This window comes from Cyprinus carpio, chromosome B1, assembly GCF_018340385.1.
Source record: "Cyprinus carpio isolate SPL01 chromosome B1, ASM1834038v1, whole genome shotgun sequence".
Lineage (NCBI taxonomy): Eukaryota > Metazoa > Chordata > Actinopteri > Cypriniformes > Cyprinidae > Cyprinus > Cyprinus carpio.
Genome location: NC_056597.1, coordinates 11615387 through 11634797, shown reverse-complemented (window position 1 = coordinate 11634797; position 19411 = coordinate 11615387). Strand labels below are relative to the sequence as shown.

Sequence of the window (19411 nt, the reverse complement as noted above, 5' to 3'; positions counted from 1 at the left end):
TCTAGGAATATCACTCAGACACTTCTAATTGGAAATAGGCTTCTTAAAATGCATATTGATCATTTAATATATATATTAAATTTGAAGTGTCTGAGTGATATTCACTGATGCATTTATATAAACGTCTTTAACATATTAATTAAAAAGGATAATAAAAAGGATAATAAAACTGTTTTTAATTACAGTAGTCAGAGGATCAAGTGTCAGTGTGTAAAAGGTATATAAAAACAAAAGGTTGTATAAATTAATGGGGCCTTTATTTTGATGGGTGATGCGGAAGTGGATTTTATCACAGAGGAGCAGTTGACAGCATCTATAAAATTGTTGGATTTGAAACACCGTGGTAGCATTCTTATCTTATTATTTCTAAAATAAATAAAGCAGTATGCTAGTATGCGGTTCCGAATTCAGCACATGACTAGATAAATGAATGAACCTTTTATTTTGGCGTGAGTTGTAAAAGTGGATTTTATCCAGTGGCAAATAAATATTTGTATTTGTTTATATTGATTTTTATTTTGTTTTGTGTGGTGTAGGTGGTTTTTTTTTTATAGGGGACGTTGTCAGTAGTGGCACCCTGCGCTTCTGATTATAAGGCTAGAGTTCAGCCCATAGACTGTATAAAAACAGGTTCAGCCCCGACAAAACGTTGCACACCGGTTTGAGCATGAACTTGCCCCAGGTTGTGGTTAGAAGCGATACAGCTCCGACCGGAAACGAACAATGAAATTAATTTTCTACCTATTAGATTGTGTTTTATTAACGCCTACAACTACCCAAACCCTAAACCTACCCCTTACAATAATGAAAAAATAGTAATTATTGTTGTACAGTATGACAAAAATTACGCTTTAGTGCGCATGCCTAGTAGCCGCAGCTGTATCCCTTCCAGCCCTAACCCTGATAACACTGACTATCGCTCTCATTCATAGCGGACTCTTCGCGCCGAAACACTGGAAGACAAACCCATCCGCTGAAGCTACAGTCAACCGAAACATTGGCAATATTCATTCAGCTGGAGGAGGTGAGTGAACAAAGACATTTATTTATTTATTTATTTATTTATTTATTTATTTTGCTAAACACTATAAACGTTGAACGCGCAGACAGCCATCATCATCACCATCATCGTCTTCATCATCGTCATCACCCAGCTAACGGTACCGCAGCTAGCCAGAGGGCGTTATTATAATGTAATATATTGTTAGAAATATTGTAAACAATACTATTTAAAAAAAAAAATACAATTTATGACTATTTTCAGAAACCTCAAACACAGAAGAGCTGGAAGTAATTGTGATTAAATGTAAAATATGGAATTTAATATAAATATTTTCTGAAGATTAACGTTAACTTAACGTTATTAAGTTACCTGTGACTCGCTTTTTTTCTGCTGGCATAATGTTCAACTTTCAATATTTAATGAAGTATTACATTTTGATAATAGTACAAAATAAGCTCCTCTTCTGATGGCAGATGTGTCGATCAATATCTGGGTCACAACGTGTCGTAAGATAAGACGTTCCGCCCCAAAGAAGTATATAAAATAAATTATATATTTATATATATTTTATTTTTTAAAGGTGATTTTTATTTATGTTTTGTTTTTTTTGGGTGCTTGTTTTTTTTTATTCATTTGTTTTGGTAGATGAAGTTGCGGTGGCGCTGGACGTGTCTCTTGTTGCTCTCCATCTCCATGGTAACATGGGCCCAGATAGAAGAGCCTGATGATGAAGAGGAGGCTCAAGTGGAAGATGGAGATGTGGACATGGAGACAGACAGTGAAGAAAGCACTGAGGCAGACGCCAATGTGTCTTTTGAGGTAAGTCACCACTCATTCCAAATAAAAAATATTTGTTGCAATGCACATTGCTCACCAAAAAAGCAAAATATGTATCAGTAGAGCTATCCATGATCAGTGTTCAAACTAAATGGCTTGGGTTATGAGCTATTTTATGTCGTTTGTAAATATGCATTATTTGGCACACATAGGTAACATACAAGACCCCAGTTCCGACAGGAGAAGTGTACTTCACTGCCACATTTGATGATGAGTCTTTGAGCAGGTTTGTGAATCTTATCAGATTATTATTATTATTATTATTCTAATAATTTGTGGCTTGTAATCCATTCATGTTTGCTTTGAGATCACCTTTATTTAACTGCACTTTTAAATGTAGGACATCAGTTATATTTAGCAGATATACACATTTAAAAAAATACAGCTTTTCTGTGGGTAAACTGATTTTATATATATATATATATATATATATAATTGTGTATTGAATATTAATGATCTCTATATGTATTTTGAATATATATTCTATTCACACTGCCTGGTTTGCTCTTACTTGTTGCTTAATTGTTTGTTAGCTTTTTAATTTTTTATTGTTTTCTGCAGTTGGCAGGTGTCTAAAACAATGAAAGAGGATGCTGATGAAGATATTGCAAAATACGACGGTTAGTTTTCCAGCATCGTTTCCATTTGTGATTTTTGAGTGTTGCTTTATGATTGTCCGATTTTAAATAATACTCAAAATATATTTTATCATCAACCCCTCTTCTAAAAACTGTTTGTATATGTTTTTCGTGCCTGTAGGTAAATGGGAGGTTGAGCCCCTGAAGGAAAACAAGGTGCCTGGTGATTTGGGCTTGGTTCTGAAATCTCGTGCTAAGCACCATGCCATCGCTGCTCTGCTTAACAAACCCTTCGTATTTAAGGACAAGCCCCTTATTGTCCAGTGAGTGGGCTTCTTAGATGCAATTTTTATGACATTTGAAAAATAAAGCTTGTGCATTCTAACAAAAACCAATGTATGCAGGTATGAGGTCAACTTTCAAAATGGAATTGATTGTGGCGGCGCTTACATCAAGCTGTTGTCAGACTCAGAAGATTTAAACCTGGTATCTTCATTGACTGCTTTATATGATCAGAACAAGTTTGTAAAAAACATGACATAAAATACAAAGTAAACAGATTTGATAGAAATTGAAATGGAAAAATACTGGATTTGAACAGCAATACGATATAAAATTGCTATTTTAAAGGAAATAAGTGATATTGTATATTTTAGAGGTGATTTGTGTGTGTCCTTTGACTCACAGGAGCAGTTTAACGACCGGACACCGTACAGCATCATGTTTGGGCCGGACAAATGCGGAGAGGACTACAAACTGCACTTCATCTTCAGACATAAAAATCCTCTTAATGGAGATGTGGAAGAAAAACATGCCAAACGACCAGACGTTGATCTGAAGAAGATCTACACCGATAAAAAGACTCACCTCTATACACTTGGTGTGTAGACTAACTAGTATTACTATAATTGAAAGCATGTGGGAACTCATTACATTATTGTTATTATTACTGTTATTATATAGATACAATAAATGTTATAACAGATTAATCAATTGCATTAACTGGTGGTGAAATCTAAAAATTGATTCACCAACCATATTGCATAAGAAATGAAACATTATTGTAAAGCGATTTTTTGTTTAACAAAGCAGTCTTTTTTTAAATTAAATTATTCAATAAATATTTGTACTCTCTTCTCCTTTTCTCAGTTTTAAATCCTGACAATAGCTATGAGATGTTTCTGGATCAGTCCAGTGTTAGCAGGGGAAGTCTGTTGACAGATGTCGTTCCGCCTGTGAACCCTCCAAAAGAGACTGATGATCCCAAAGACTCCAAGCCAGAGGACTGGGATGAGAGAGCCAAAATCCCTGACCCAGAAGCAGTCAAACCTGAAGACTGGTGAGATATATGAATGAGTCAAGAATGCACTTAACAAGTTTCTTATAGCTTGTGTCTTTTTATTTGTGTTTACTTGCATTATACAGTATTTTGTTGTAACTATTATTTAATTTGTATGTATTTAATTTCATAGTCATAGTGACAGACATGGCATTTAAATGAGTAGGGAACCATGCAAATCATGCAAAGTCATATTATCCTTAAAAAATAGCAGCAGTGCTATGTCAAGACCCATTTTCTTCTTGATCTATCTAGGGACGAGGATGCCCCAGCTAAGGTGCCTGATCCTGATGCAGTGAAGCCTGATGGTTGGTTGGATGATGAGCCAGAGTTTGTGTCTGACCCCGCTGCAGAAAAGCCTGATGACTGGTGAGAAATAAAGTCTTTTAATCCAGAGGCTTGTGGCAGTGCACAACAAAGAGCTTCTAATGAGAATCAATTTATTTGCCACTTTTAATATTCATAAGAATATCATTTCAGTACAGAAGTACCATAAAATAATAATCTATGCATCTATCTATCTATCAATAATGTATCTATCTAATCTTTGGGAATTTGCTTTGGTAGGTTTAGGCCTTTCATGGACAGCTGACTCCCAAAGCTTTTTTTTATATTCAGTGCAATGGTCAGTTCACAACAGTGAAAGAAATTATCTTTTTCATTAAGGGGCAACATTTTCCAATTGATTTCCAAACATTTGAGACACTTGGGCTTTCTTGTTTAAAACAGAAAATTAAGAGAATTAATAAAGAGAAAAATAAAGAAAGTTCAAGAAGTAGAATTAATTGTAAAGTAATGCATTTGTACTACTTGCAAATATTTTTTTGTTTTAATAGACTAAATAACTGTCCTAACCACAACCTATAAACACACATGAGTCAAAGCCACGTTTAACTCATTTCTTTTTCTAGAAGTGAATTTTCACAAAGTTTACAGTGTGCACACATTCATTCCTAATTGTATGCATAAAATGCTGAAAATGTTATGATGTTTTTGGTCTTGTCACATTCAGTTAAAAATTACATTGCATTTATTATATTTGCAATTCAAAATGGCGAAATTTGACAAATATTGAGTAGTTCTCATCCCTGGATATTACTATTGGTCGTTAAACATTTCTATTGTGAAACAGTTGTCAAATATGATATAGCTACACACTCTCACCATTAAAATAGAAGCGTTATGCTGGAATTCATGCTCGGCCTGTGTGAACAGAAAAATCCCCTGAGGCAGCTCAAATGAGAAAGTCAGTTATCTTTGGCGCTGGAAATTTTGTACAACACCAAGTACATTATTATTATGCAATTATTCCATGAATTATATTATACGCCTCAGTCTAGCCCCTTTTATCTGATAGTATTGGTAGACAGTCATCTGTGTAATACCCTATGCTTTCATTTTAGCTGTATTTCATCCTTTTCTAGCTACTTATCAGTAATATTCTCTTTACCCCCCTCTCTCTCAGGGATGAAGAAATGGATGGAGAATGGGAGGCTCCTCAGGTGCCAAATCCTGCATGTTCAGCCGCTCCTGGCTGTGGTGAATGGAAGCCGCCCATGATCAACAATCCTCAGTATAAGGGCAAATGGAAAGCTCCTCTCATAGACAACCCAAACTACCAGGTATTAACACCTGGAGTCTGGAAATGCTGCCTAAGTGCCCATATTTGATTCAGTACAAGCAAATGACACACTAAGCCTGCAACTGTTTTAGCCAAAATTTTAATTTATGAGTTGGATACGATGACCACAGATCTTTAAGTATCACAAAAAGATATTTCTATTCAACATCTTTGTTTACAGGGTGTGTGGAGTCCACGGAAGATTGCAAACCCTGACTACTTTGAGGATCTTCACCCGTTTAGGATGGAGTCATTCAGTGCTGTGGGTCTGGAGCTGTGGTCTATGACCTCTGACATTTTCTTCGACAATTTCATTATTACCTCGGAAAAGGAAGTGGCGGACCGCTGGGCTGCAGACAGCTGGGGACTCAAAAAACTGGTGGCTAGTGCCAATGAGGTATGCCTCTGCCTCTCGCCCCCGCGTTTTGCTCTGGGCGTCATTGCTCACTGGGCTTTGGTTTGGTTGACATACTCAGACTGTTTCTTTCTATCTTAGCCTGGAGTGTTGAGTCAGTTGGCACTGGCTGCGGAAGAGAGGCCCTGGCTGTGGGTGGTTTACATCCTCACCGTTGGTTTGCCTATTGGACTGGCTGTGCTCTTCTGCTGGCCAAAGGTACGTCCTGACCCCACAGAGGAGATCCCATTGAATGCAGAATAAAACACTTGATATAGCAGGCCTGATTTACAGCTATATTTAGGCTGTGAATCATAAAGATGTGTGGGTACAGCGTAATAATTCATTACATAATCTGCTTTCATCACAGTCCAGTTTTTTTAAAGCAAGGCATTTTAGGGCTGAAATGCTGTATCAACCAATCAGCATCCAAGATGGAAATATCATTGTTTTTCAGTAAGTCTTTAGAAAAGAGGTACTGTGTTCAAGGCTGTACCCACCATTGAGGTCCCAGAGGTCCAGAAATAATTACCTAATAATAGCTGTACTTCGGTGCTGCAAAGATATTGTACAGTATATCAGTGCTTGGAGACGAGTATTATAGCAACCTTTTACAGCAACCAAGTGTAAATTCTAACATGGTGCTTTGGTCAAAAAGTGAGATGTAAGACATAAGTTAGTAAATACTTTATATTTGACACCTGTTATGTTAGATGTTTTAAATGACTTAACAGTAAAATCCAGAGATTGTACAACACAATCAATACAGTTAACAACATATTAAGCATAAGATTAACAACAAATTCTTCTGCATATTGTGCATGAATTTAATGAACTTAGTTACATTTTCCTGATAGGCTTTCTGTAAATTCACTTATCATCCTCAGACCTAAACTAGAATGTGGTAAAACGTGTGGCTTTGAAAAGTGAGTTTATAGGATGTGGTTAGCATTTAGCATTTATTAAGAAAAAAAGCGTCTACAGCCTTTGTATACTGATATGTTTATGGCCGGTCTGCTCTCTTATATTAAACACATAATTCACCTAAAAATGAAAATTCTGTTATTATTTACCTAACATGTTCAAATGTTGTCATTGCAAACCCAAATGCTGATTTTCATGACCATGTGTATTTTTTCCTTCACTGACACAGATAAAAAATGAAAAAGACAGCTATCGTCATCCAAATTTTTGTCCTCCAGACTTAAAATACACATATGTAGATCGGGGAAATTTGCATTTTTTTTTTCAAGGGGCCATATACCCCCGAACTCACCAAGCAATGTAAATGGCCGGGACTGTCATACTCAATCTCAAGTGTTGGTCATTCTGAGAATCCTGGCTCAAATGCAGTGTTTGTTGTTGTGTGTGTTTGCAGTGTGATGAGATCCACTTAAACAGACCTCATTACATCTAGCTATTTTCTGAGCATAACACAGTTGATAAATCTGGTTTACCATGCTAACCCCATTTGATATATTGCTAAAGATTAGGGTGTTTAGGATTAGCTTGCAAGTCCAAAATCCTCTTAATGTGTATTTATCATTGGTAGCATAACAACAGGCAATCAGCGGCCTGCCCTGAAGCGTTCTACAGGTTTGTCACCAGATATGAACAGGATGGTGCACGTCTCGGTCCTCTTGACCAACTGCTTCTTGAATATTCTCAGCTCACACACTTGTATGTGTATTGCAGAAGTCGGATGATGACTATGTATACAAGAAAATCGATGAGCCCAAAGCCGAACCAGAGGAGGTAGCAGAAGAAGAAGAAGAGGAGGACGAGGAGGCGGAGAAAGGGAAAGATGAAGATGAAACAAAAGCAGAGGAAGATACTGAAGCTACTGGTTTGTAAAATGATTTATCCTTGTTTGCTGTTTTAAGTATTTTTTAGTGTAGTTGTTATACATAATTTTCGGACTCCCTTTTCAGGTAACGAGAATGGGGATGGGATGGACAACGACATTGGAAAAGGTGGTGGAGATACAGAGGAGGAGGAAGAGGAGGAAGAAGCCAGTAAGCCAAATGACACACCCTCAGAGGATGAAGTAAGCAAGTTCGCATTGACTTAAAACACAAATTTAATCAATCAAGTCAATGCAAAGATGCGAATAGAGGCTGCAAATGCGCGATGTTTGCTTCAATCGCAGAGATGCTGCTATCAATAAAAAAAATGATGTCAGTGTATATACAGTAGTAAAATGTAACACACACATCAATGCAGGATTAATACTCATCCTCTTCTGGATGGTGCTGTGATGAGACACATCAATGCAGGATTAATACTCATCCTCTTCTGGAGAAAGTTTTATCAAAGTTTCCCCTCTATACTTTGACAGTATCGTTTATATTGCTATTATTTGATGTTGCAAACACTTCTGGAAAAATAACAAAGGACAAAAAATGAAAATAATGAGACGTGCTTGTAAATGATTCACTTCTTGCCCCATTTTGGTTTTTTTTTTTTGTTTTTTTTTGTATTATTTTTTTTTTAAAGTTTTTTATTTGTTTCATTTCCCAAATTCTGTTTTTCAGTTTTCTAGATGGTTTGTTTTTAGAATTGTTTTTTTTTGTTTTATAGTTATTTTTTTAATTTTTCAATTTATTTTTTTTAGTTTAATTTATGTTTTTTTAATGATTCAATTAAATTTTAGTAATAAATCTAGAAGTTTTTGTCCAAATTGTGAGAAATAATCTGGATTCAATTATGATAAAAATGTCTTTTAAAATGTTCTTCATCTAGTTGTTATGTATGATTTGTCAATTTTGTGAGATGTAATTTGGAATTTATGGGTATTGACTGTCAGTTTTGTGTGATATATTTTTTCTCTCAGAATTGAGATATAAACTCGTAATCGCAAGTTATGAAGTCCAGTTCTGAAAAAAAGTCAAAATTGCGGCAGAATCGTAAGATAAAAAATTAAGTTACCTTTTTTTAATTTTCATACAGTGGCAGAAACAGGGTTCCATCAGTACTAACACAGTTGGAAATAACCTGCTAGAAAAATTATGAACAAGTCAGGGAGTTTGATTTTATTTTGAATAAACACTGTGTGATTGTGCCATGTTTTGCTAGACTGAGATTTCAGTTTGCACTGATTATCTAGATCCACTGATTGTTGTTAGACTGACAGTTTTGGGTCTTTGCAGATGAAGGACGCTGATGAAGGAATTCAGAACGGAGGAGAAGAACCTAAAGCTGTGAGAAAGAGAAGAGTACGGAAGGACTGAAAATCCACATTTTGCCCACGTTTCTTCCTCCCTTCTCTCGTTCCTTTGCCTCTTTTTGCTGCATGCTTTTGGCAATATGCCCTTCAGCATGCAAAAAAACGGCAAACCTAGCCGCTCTCCTGAAGAGGTCAATCTTCATCCGACCGAACCTTGCCTCCCCTCTTTCAGTCTTCCGCTTAGTTCTCATCGGTTACAGTTTTAGATACAAAAGTCAGACCTGCTGAGTTTTAGCTCCAAGTTTTTCCTATTTCTTTTTCTTCATAGATTACTATTCAAGTAGTACTGGGCCAGTGTTTCCCTACTAATAAGTCTGAATACTGTGAAGGGAAATGTACAATGGATATTTTAGAAAGACGACCTAGTTTATGATCACCTCAAGTTTTCTGTTCAAGTTATTCAAAAAAGGGTTCAGTTACTTGTGGGTTTTTAAGTTATGATCAAATCGCTCTGATCGTATTTATTGTTTGTATCTTGTTTGAAAAATGATGCAACTGAGTTTAGAAATAGGACTTTTTATTCTTGCATTCTACTGTCATTACCACTGTTAGCAGGCTCTGGAGAAGAGCTCCGTCAAACCAGGAGCCGCCTTCACCAAACATCTAGGTCACTGAAGTGCTAGAAATGCAAATCAGTATTGCTTTTTTGGCATTGAAGAAAGTCATTATGCACAGTCAGAGCTGATCTCGGCTCAGCGTCATCACTGACACTCTCTTACAGCAGACCCAGACACAAGCACACTGAAAACAGACTGACCACCATGTATGAAACTATTGAGCTTTGAAAGCAGACAGGTTGTTTTCCAAGTGATCAATACTTTTGTTTTTCTGCTTTTTTTTTGGTTGTGTTAAGCCTTACAAAGACAGCCTTTTGTTTACATGTTTGCAAACTGTTCATTGCTCTTGGAAATAAATATTTACTATAAATTTGTGCACCTTTGACATGACTTCACCAGGAACACTCGTTTTTGCAAAGGCAAAGTATTTTATTAAAGGCATAATTGTAACAAAATAAAATGTACACTTTCAGAACAGGCAGTACTTTACAATGGGTGCTTGCAAACATAAATTACACAAATAAAGTTTTTAACAAAAATAAAATTAGATTGAGTGTGTAGTGTTGTGACAGATGCTTAAGTGTCATGTCATTAATTCATAGTAAGTGAAATTTCACATCAGCAAACTCTGAGCAAAGAGCAGAGCATCTGTCCTTACAGAAATGCCGCTCAAGAAGACACTTTGGAGCAATCAGATCAATATCACTCAGCAGACTCAACCTCACTTCAGTCTTTGAAAGCAGTAAAAGCTAAAATCCATTCATTTCATCCATTTTAAGTCCCTCAATCCAAAGGACATGACCACGAAGAGCAAACTCTCCAACACAATGCTGCAGTTTACACTGCGAGCCAGTTTCTATCAATTGATCCTGATCAAAAGATGTCGGGTTAGTGCACTAGTCAGACCTTTTAAGATAAATCCAAGTATGAAAGCGAGTAAATGTCATTTGGTTACTCAAATAATGTAACATATGAGGAGGTACGTTGTTTAAACCAGTGAGTCAGGAAATTACAGAAATTGCATACTTTCTGCACCAGCTGAGCAACTTGCATTAAGATAGTTGCCAATAACTTTGGTTTAAATGAGAAAAATGACATGCCAAGTGAGGAAGGACTAATTTAGGTTTATCCATCCTTAGCCTTTCACATCATGCATTTTAGTTATGGGATGTCATGCACTTTCAAGAGAACATATCTGTGTTCAATCTTGCTGTACATTGTAAATGTTAGTAGCGGAAAGCCAAAAAAAAGCTGAAATTCAGCATAATTGTATTTTTAAAAGAACCTGACTTCAACTGTCTAGTATTTAATAAGGTTGTGAAGTCAATGAGAGGGTCTGAGATTGATTATGTACCTGCTAAATGCGAAATTATATTGTATTACACCAGCTCTGTACTTATCTGATCACAAACTGCATCAGGCATCCTGTTAAATCCTGTAACACAGTTAGCTGACAAGGAAAGGCAGCAGCTCAGTCCATTCAAGTATTACCCATACCATACTGAGATGCATCAGTAAATTGTACAACAAAATAAATACAAAACAACAGCGGCTTATATGTATGAGCTAGTAGTTTGAATGCTGGACAGAGAAGATGATGGATAAAGTAAACGTGACCCACACGTTATTTCCGTTTGCTCTTGGTGTCGGTGGTCTGAAACACGCTGGAGGCAGACATGAGGTTCTCGATGTACTGCCCGAGAACCTGGTTCTCCGATTTGAGCTTGAGGTTCTCCTCTTTCACTGCGTCCACACGCGCAGAGAGGTCTAATGGAAACAGACAAAACACATTAGAGTGCATCACTTAGCAATTTCCGGCAACCATTTAGACAGTCTTGAGTGGATCAGAGTAGAATGGTTAGAGGAAAAACAGAAACATGACCGGTCTATTCAGCTACAAAACAAAACAGCAACAGTTAACCACACAGACAATAGTTCTATATTAAACTGTACACTCAAAGACTTTCAAACCTTCAAGTGTGTGTTGTAGCTCCAACACTTGGTTTATGAGTCTCCTCTTCTCCTCCTGCTCGACTTGATTCTCCGTTTCTCCTGAAAACACACATACATATCTGAAATTGCTCCAAAGCAACTTAAACTGAAGAAACACGCATTTTAACAACATGATATAAAATATAATACCAAACTGTGGGTGATATTTACCATCAATCTCACAGTTCATGGTGCTATACTGTTCCTCTGGTCTGAAGCGCAGGACTGTCGTTTCTCCGTCAGCTGTGAGAGATAGGCTATTATCAGTGTGATATAAAATATGCTTACAATACAAACAAGTAATTATGTTTCTGAACATGTACAAAAGTAACGTTAATTCCACGGTATTCGTTGGAGTACCACACAAATACAGTGTAAACTCAAGGTCCCAGCGCATCAAGATACGGTTTGGTATTCACTGAGCTATTGGATAATAGAAAGAAATATAGAAATATATTTAGAAGTATGGTTAGATTGGTATCAAATGATCTATTGGCTAACACAACAAACCATCGCAAGACATAAAGAAATATAGTTCACGATCGCGTTAAGTGAGCTTATGCGCGACGGCATCTTAGTTTTGCCTCCGACGCAGTAGATTACAATTTGCATGCCTAAAACGTAATTATCTTGCTATTTGTACTCGAGACATGACATTTTAACTTAGTTTTATGAAGTTTTAATTCATGCCACGTCTAATCATCATCAGTCTCCATTGGTTCTCATGCATTACAGGCCGCTACAGCATCCTGGGTGCTAAAAGACTTGTTAGAGACCGCTTTAAATGACCCGGATAACAAACTCAGTTAAATAATCAGCAACTAATACACATGGTAAAGATAAAATAATAGTAATAAATTAACGCCGACCGAAAATAAACATGATCGCATGTGATAATGAAGAATTTAATTTGTGATGTTGTAGATTTTATAGTGATTTAGTTGTTCCTGGTTTTTGATTTTGTTGATAAGCGTTATTAAAGATGGTCAAAAATTATTAAGACTCCAAAGCTGATGTCAAGGTAATGATACAGACCACCCGTTACCTCATCGCTTCTCTGTTTCTCTCTAGCATTGCACTCACTACCGAAAAGCACTGACAGAGGGAGACAAAGCTCTCTATAAATATGAGGCTGGGCACAAAGCGATAGCATCTGGTTACTGCATTCTGCCTTCTGTTTTTAAAGAATAGTACATGAAATAGAATGCAGTATGAAACATAATAAACATTTCTCCTTATTAGAATATTTTTTGTTAAAAATGAATTTAAAACATTCATATGATAGAATGCTACTTTGTTGTCACATAAATAGAATCATAGAATCATTAGAATCATAGAATCATTCTAATACGAATCATAAATAATTCTGGTAAAATCTGTCCCCTAAACTAAAACATAATAAAACCAAACAGCCAAGCATTCAAATATTAGGAATCAACTACATAATGATGAAAGATTTTGATGAATTGTGTTCTTAGGACTAGGGTATTTTTCATAAATGTCAGGACGAGGAAAGATATCATATGTGTTTTAAGTGTTAGACATGCATCACTCACAATACCTGTGTGCCAAAAACAAAGTTTGAATAGTTTTTTATGTTATTTTGTTTCATATATGTTTTTAATATTTACATTTTGTGGTTTATAATAGCGGTTTAATGGAAACATATCCCGTTTAATTTGACAACATGTCCAGCTATTGGGGCATGTTGTCACAAAAGGTCACCATATGTTATACTGTTTCTGCTTAGCAACGGTTGTAATGTTCAAATGCTTTTTTTTCTAGTGTGACAACCTGCTCCAGTCTGTACTCACCAACATCGTTTGTGTTCCTCACAAGAACTAAAAGTCATAAAGGTTTGGAAACTACATCAGGGTGAGTAAATGATGACCAATATTTCATTATTAGGTGAACTATCCCTTTAAAAATGACCGCTCAGAGTAGACGTGAGTCATCTGAAATATGCAGCCTTTGTTCTACTTACTGACTGCTCTGGCAGTAGCTATTCACACATGCTTATTGTGTATGTGAGCTCGTCTCTGCACAGTCCCTGTACACAAGCACACACCTACTGACTCTTATGGAGGTTTCTGACATGTGTTGACACAGTGCCTCTCCATTCATTCCTGTATTTGGACAAGAAAACCACATGCTGCACAGCACTAAAGCATTTAGGTACTTAAGTTATTGCGCTAACTTATAGCCTACTGCTGAAAGTATACTTAATGCATCATTTAAAAAATGAAAGTGAAAATTCTGGTACTTAATATTAGTTGTCTTTATTATGTAAACGAAATAATAACATAATGATAATATAGTAATTGGGTATATGCACTTATTGAGTTCATGTTGTGTTACTGTTGAGGTGGAGTAGGGTAAGATTTGGGCAGGTTTGGTGCTATGGTTAGGTTTAATGTTTGGCTTTGATCAATCATGCAACTATAGATGCAACTACATAAAAGTATACCTATGTTATAAATGTGTTATTATTTTTTAAATGTAAGTACAGTGTATGTTCACAATATATGCATTGTGTCAAAGTATTAATATAAATGTTAGTAGTACATAATTTTTAAAGACAATATGAAGTGGGCAGTGTTACATCAGTATCACCGAGATATTGTTTTAGTTTTTATATCCAGAGCAGATTTTTTTTCCAGAAATACGGTTGATGTGAGGCCTATGACCAAAAATTTCAAAAAAGCAATACAAAACCTATTCTAACTGAAAGAAAACATGTTGACTAATAGACTGAATCCAGGGTTTGGTGTTAATATACTCATAATGAGAGTGCATAATGTGCACCTGTGTGCTTCTATTCATGTACATTTCCCAGTTCTCTCACTGAACTGTTTCCTGGACAAAGAGAACTGGTTTCAGATCAGCTTTAAGACAAGACAAGGCAAGTCTTACCTGAATCATCAGCTAGTGAGATGTTAGTAAAAGTCCCATCATCTTCATTCACGTCTCCTTCCATGACCGAGAGTGTTCGCAAATGTGAGTGTAGCTTATTAGCAAAACAACAGTTAAATAAGTTCAACTAAATGTCTTTGAAAAGGTTCTTTTCTCTCTTTCTCTTCCTGAAAGGCTGTGTAGTTTGTCCGGCCTTACCCTTTCAATTATTCACCATCACCACGGTTACCAACCAGACCTGTGTGGTAACTCAGGTGACAAAACTGAAGCAGACTTTAGGGCGACGCCTGCTGAGAGAGCCAACGTTCACTCGTTCACTTTCTCAGATTACAGTGAGATCCCCCCACCTTCTCACCCAACTGCGCACACCTTTAACTTTCTCGCACCATCTGTCTCATCTCATCTGTGCTACAGTGTGACACATTAACTAAAGGAAGCGTCTGATGGCCTCACACAAACAAAACCACATGGCAGTGCTTAACTACACCGACTTAATTGGTTTGCACTTTGATCAGTGTTGTAAAAAGCCTGAAGTATTACTACAAGCTACTGAAAAGACTTGCCGTGATGCATTGATTGGCACTCTGGTGGTGTTTTGTTTTGTTTTATTTTTTTTTGTTGTGTTTTAGTTAAACTCAAACACCTGCAGAAAATACTTATTGTTTGAGTTAAACTCAAACACCTGCAGAAAATACTTCTTATGCAAAGGCTGCATTTTTAAAACCATAGCATGGCAATTCTTTATTTGTCTCATTTCAGTGTATCTTCATGAAATGTCAACAGACATGGACTTCAAATGACAAAAATTGCATTGGGTCTTTAAAAGCCAAAATGAAAATTTGCTGAAAATGGACTCACCTGCACGCCATTTAAGATGTAGATGAGTTTGTTTCTTCACAGATTCAGAGAGATTTAGCATTACATCATATACTTTAGAATACTCCTAAGAAAGGAAAACACATAGCCTAGACTAATGGATTATATAATTAAGATTAAAATTTTAGACTAAACACATGCACTAGGTGCTGTCTAAAATAGTTTCAAGTTTTAACTATTTTTTAACTATTTTTAAAATCTGATTAGCAAACTTTATTTTATATATGTATGTTTATATATATATATATATAGTTTCAAGTTTTAACTATTTTTTATATGTTTTTTTATTTTTATTTGTATAAACAATTTTTTTAAAGTATAGGGCATGGCCTTGAATGGTTAAATGTTGCAAAATATTAAATGTTATAATTTTAATATATTTGGCAAGGATCATCTGTACGGAATCACATTGTCGTCTGTCTGTTGCCAACAGAGCTTTGATAATCGTCTGACAAGTATGTGTGAAGTGCCTCCTAGTGGTTAAAGCCTGTCATAAATTACACGAGGAATTGACAGTGTTTTCATCGTCTCTGTTGGTCTCTAGCTGTGCTCATGAAACACAGATGTAATGCTTGTCAAAATAAATAAGCATACTTATGCATCATAGCTGCCTTTTAATTAGGTTAAATGTTTGTGTGCGCTTTTAATTCTGTCTATTAAGTAATAGTATTTTATTTTTCATGTTAATTTTAATATGTATTTTGTCAGACATTTTGTCTATTAAATGTGTAGTAGTATAATAAATGTAACATTTTAAAGCATAAACATAATTTGCAATGCCCTAATAATAAATAATATGACAGCTATAGACTGTAGTCAGGAAATAACATCTTTTCAGCTTTACAAAATTACTGCATGATTGGTGAAGCTAGTGTTGTTAATCTTAGCAACACCAATTATTACACAACAATATGGCTCCCATAGATTCATCTGTAAAGTGACTGCACCATCATTTTTATTAAAACAAAACTAATTGATGTGATTCATTTAGATTGTACCTTTGATTATATTCAAGGTAACTGAACAACACATCATTTCCTACAAATGTTCCATGCTTATTCAAGTTTAAATTGTTGCTGTTTCATATAATAATCTTTTTTATTGCCAAGATCTTTGAATTAGTTCTTTTTTTAGAGGTTAGGGGTTTTATATGACAGCCATACACTTCTGTGGAAGCCTGAGCATTTACAAGACAGTGATTACACGGCAGAGAAACAGTTAATGCAAAATTAACAAGCCTAATCAAAAGACAATAGGGAATGGACTTTGTCACTGAAGGAAAAGTTATTAAGGATTCATATTAGAAAAAACAATTCAAAGTTAAAATGCTGTAATGATGGATTTGTTTTTTACAAACACACAACTTCTCACTTCACAAGACGTTAATTGATAAACTGGAGTGGTGTGGAAATCTTGTGGATTATTGTGATGTTTTTAATCAGCTGTTTGAAGTCATTATGACGGCACCCATTCACTGCAGAGGATCCATCGGTGAGCAAGTGATGCAATGCTAAATTTCTCCAAATCTGTTCCCATGAAGAAACAAACTTCAGTATATTTTCAGCAAATTTTCATTGTTGGGTGAACTATTCCTTTAAAGTTTGTAAAAATAACAAAATAGTTTAAGCTCAAGTCATCAAATTTAATTTGAGATATATGTTAGTATTTACAGCATAAATGTATCTTCAGATGAAAAGTGAGTGAATGAAATGGAAGGAATAAGGGAATTGTAAAGAGAGGATGATGAAGGTTGAGATGGTGAAGTCAAGAAAATAAGAGAGATGGAAGGGAGAAACAAAATTATATATTGACCGGAGATAAGAATTTGACAGATAGAGGGGCAGATTGACGCATAAACACTAATGGAGATGTATAGGCAGTCTCTCGTTCTCTCTCTCATTGCTATCTGACTGCAAAGTTAACAGATGCCCACGGCTGGCAGTGGCTCTCTTGGTGCTTGTAAAGGAGGCTCGACCCATCTGTACTGTGCATAAGCACAAGCAACAAACAATCCTGTACAGACCAAAATCAGCTTTGGGTTAAGGAACACCAGCAGAGCAATGAGAATTAATGTTATTTTTTGACTGGTGCAAGAACAGTAATTAACCAAACACGTGCCACTATGGGATCTCTCCCAGTACAGCCAGAATGGCTGTAATGTAAATGTAATGCTGTGAACAAAGAAGAGCTTTTATATACAGTAGCAGTTCAAAAACAAGAAGGTAATATAGGGTAACTTGCATTCATGCTACACACATTCAAACTATAGAACATACTTTTTTAAAGGTTCCAATGTAAGTACATATATAAAAGAAACATACTCGGAGAACATGTGATTTCTGATGCAGCCAGTCACTTGTTTTATTTCTAAACAGTTAGTTTTGAAAAAAAATAAAAATAAAAAATAGGTTGAGTGACTAATTCAATGACTTACTCTTAAAAGCAGTTACTTGTTGCCACCTACTGGTGGAAAGATGTGCACAGCAAAAAAGGGTCACTGAAAACATCAACCAGTCAAACAGCTTTGTAATGTACTAGGCCTATATGCTGTTTTAATAATACCATGCAGTATAGTACACACCTGCATGTGGTTTTCTGTTTTCTGTTTTTCACACCAATTCCACCTTCCTCTTTTTTTTACTCGCCAAGCAGATCTTTCCTCCTCATCAACAGAAATCATGTTGCCGGTGACCATATAATATCCTAACATAGCCTGTTCAGACCATATAGGACACACCAGGGAGTGAAGGTGCCCCTGTGCCCACGTTTTGCTCAGCCAAGCCAGGGGAAGAGGAGGCGGCACTGAACCTGGCTCCAGTGCTTTGAGGCGTGACATCCAGCCGAGGTTCAATCTGCCTGCACTGCAAAATGATGCAGTACAACTAAACCCCAGACACAGAAAACATGTTCCAAATCACGTCCCTTCTACGTAGTGCATGAAGTTATAAGTGCATGAAATTATAACAAGAAAGGAATCGCAAATCTGTAAATGGTCCTGCTTTTTATGCAATAATAAAAACACATAATGCAGAAAAAAACAAGTATATATGTATTTTATGTGACATTGAAATTTAAGATCTAAGATAGTTTGTAATGCTAGTTACAAAGCATCTAGTATTTAGAGGTCCATCCCTTAATTGATTTGTTGTCCAAATATGTTTAGATGCTCATGCTGAGAGTATGATATGTATATGAGTGTGTAAGAGAGAATTTGGGAGGGCTGGCCCTGGAGAGACTTCAGGAAGGGTAGTGCGAGGCGTTGTTGCGGTGACACTACAGGAAGAAACTGTCATCGTGGTGGAGTGCCAGGGCCATCTCTGCAGATGGTCTCTATGGCATCATCACGTCATCTTCCTCGCCCAACAGAACCTCCAACCATAAATCCACACGCTAAACACACTCTTTTCTAAGATCCATTGGAGTCGTGGTCTTTCTTATTATCTCCAGTTTGCACCTCCAAATACTCATTTCAAAATATCAGCCATCACTGACTATAATGCAAATTTTGCTAATAATAGAAAAACAATCATCAGCACTAACAGGGAACTCCTTGTACATCCATCTTGTTAAGCAGGTTAAAGATGATATGCATTTGTTGTTGTAATGAAATTAAAATCACCTTGTCTTAATCTAACTTCATGACACCATGTTGGTTTTGGTTATTCTATTATGGTAAAAATTGGGCTGCACTTACGGACAAGAACACTCTTAAGCAGTGTTTCTAAGCCAGGGAGCCAGGCCCACTAGTCAAAAATGCCTTGGAGTCAAAAAGGTTGAGAAAAGCGCTATAGCCTGGCTTTCTAAAAAATAAATAAATAAATAAATAAATCTGCGACCCCTGGTGGTCTGTGAGGGATTATCTTATTAATATTCTATATATTTCAAAATGTATTCATTTTAATAATAATTAACAATAAAATTACTTAATAATGATTAATAAGGTAGGGTGAAGGTAAGGTGAAGGTTGAAATCCTCCTGCTCTGTTTCTCAATGAGAAACAGGTCTTAATATTCTGACTGATATTCCATTACTGCCATTCTCTCTTGTATGTTCTCTCACTACATTTTGAAGAGGA

At 36.1% G+C, this 19411-nt stretch overlaps 2 protein-coding genes across 4 annotated transcripts; one reads left to right on the top strand and one right to left on the bottom strand.

The window, feature by feature from the left end:
* Positions 1 to 629: 629 nt before the first annotated feature.
* Positions 630 to 9925, top strand: clgn (calmegin). Its single transcript, XM_042716600.1, has 16 exons — positions 630 to 682; positions 933 to 1024; positions 1649 to 1822; positions 1993 to 2066; positions 2402 to 2460; positions 2600 to 2741; positions 2823 to 2904; positions 3106 to 3298; positions 3568 to 3757; positions 4013 to 4126; positions 5223 to 5379; positions 5560 to 5775; positions 5875 to 5991; positions 7468 to 7618; positions 7704 to 7819; positions 8922 to 9925. The coding sequence occupies exons 3-16, from the start codon at positions 1649 to 1651 to the stop codon at positions 9000 to 9002; spliced, it is 1866 nt and encodes a 621-aa protein (XP_042572534.1). The 5' UTR covers positions 630 to 682; positions 933 to 1024; the 3' UTR covers positions 9003 to 9925.
* On the bottom strand, positions 9684 to 14701 carry LOC109103922 (short coiled-coil protein A-like). Of its 3 annotated transcripts, none has more exons than XM_019117271.2 (4): positions 14461 to 14701; positions 11719 to 11790; positions 11527 to 11607; positions 9684 to 11322 (listed from the first exon to the last, which is right to left on the bottom strand). In XM_019117271.2, the coding sequence occupies exons 1-4, from the start codon at positions 14522 to 14524 to the stop codon at positions 11180 to 11182; spliced, it is 360 nt and encodes a 119-aa protein (XP_018972816.1). In that variant the 5' UTR covers positions 14525 to 14701; the 3' UTR covers positions 9684 to 11179. The 3 variants fall into 3 exon arrangements, with proteins under 3 accessions (XP_018972816.1, XP_018972818.1, XP_018972817.2); XM_019117273.2 differs by lacking the exon at positions 14461 to 14701 and adding an exon at positions 12162 to 12308; XM_019117272.2 differs by lacking the exon at positions 14461 to 14701 and having other exon boundaries at positions 11719 to 11890.
* Positions 14702 to 19411: the final 4710 nt, after the last annotated feature.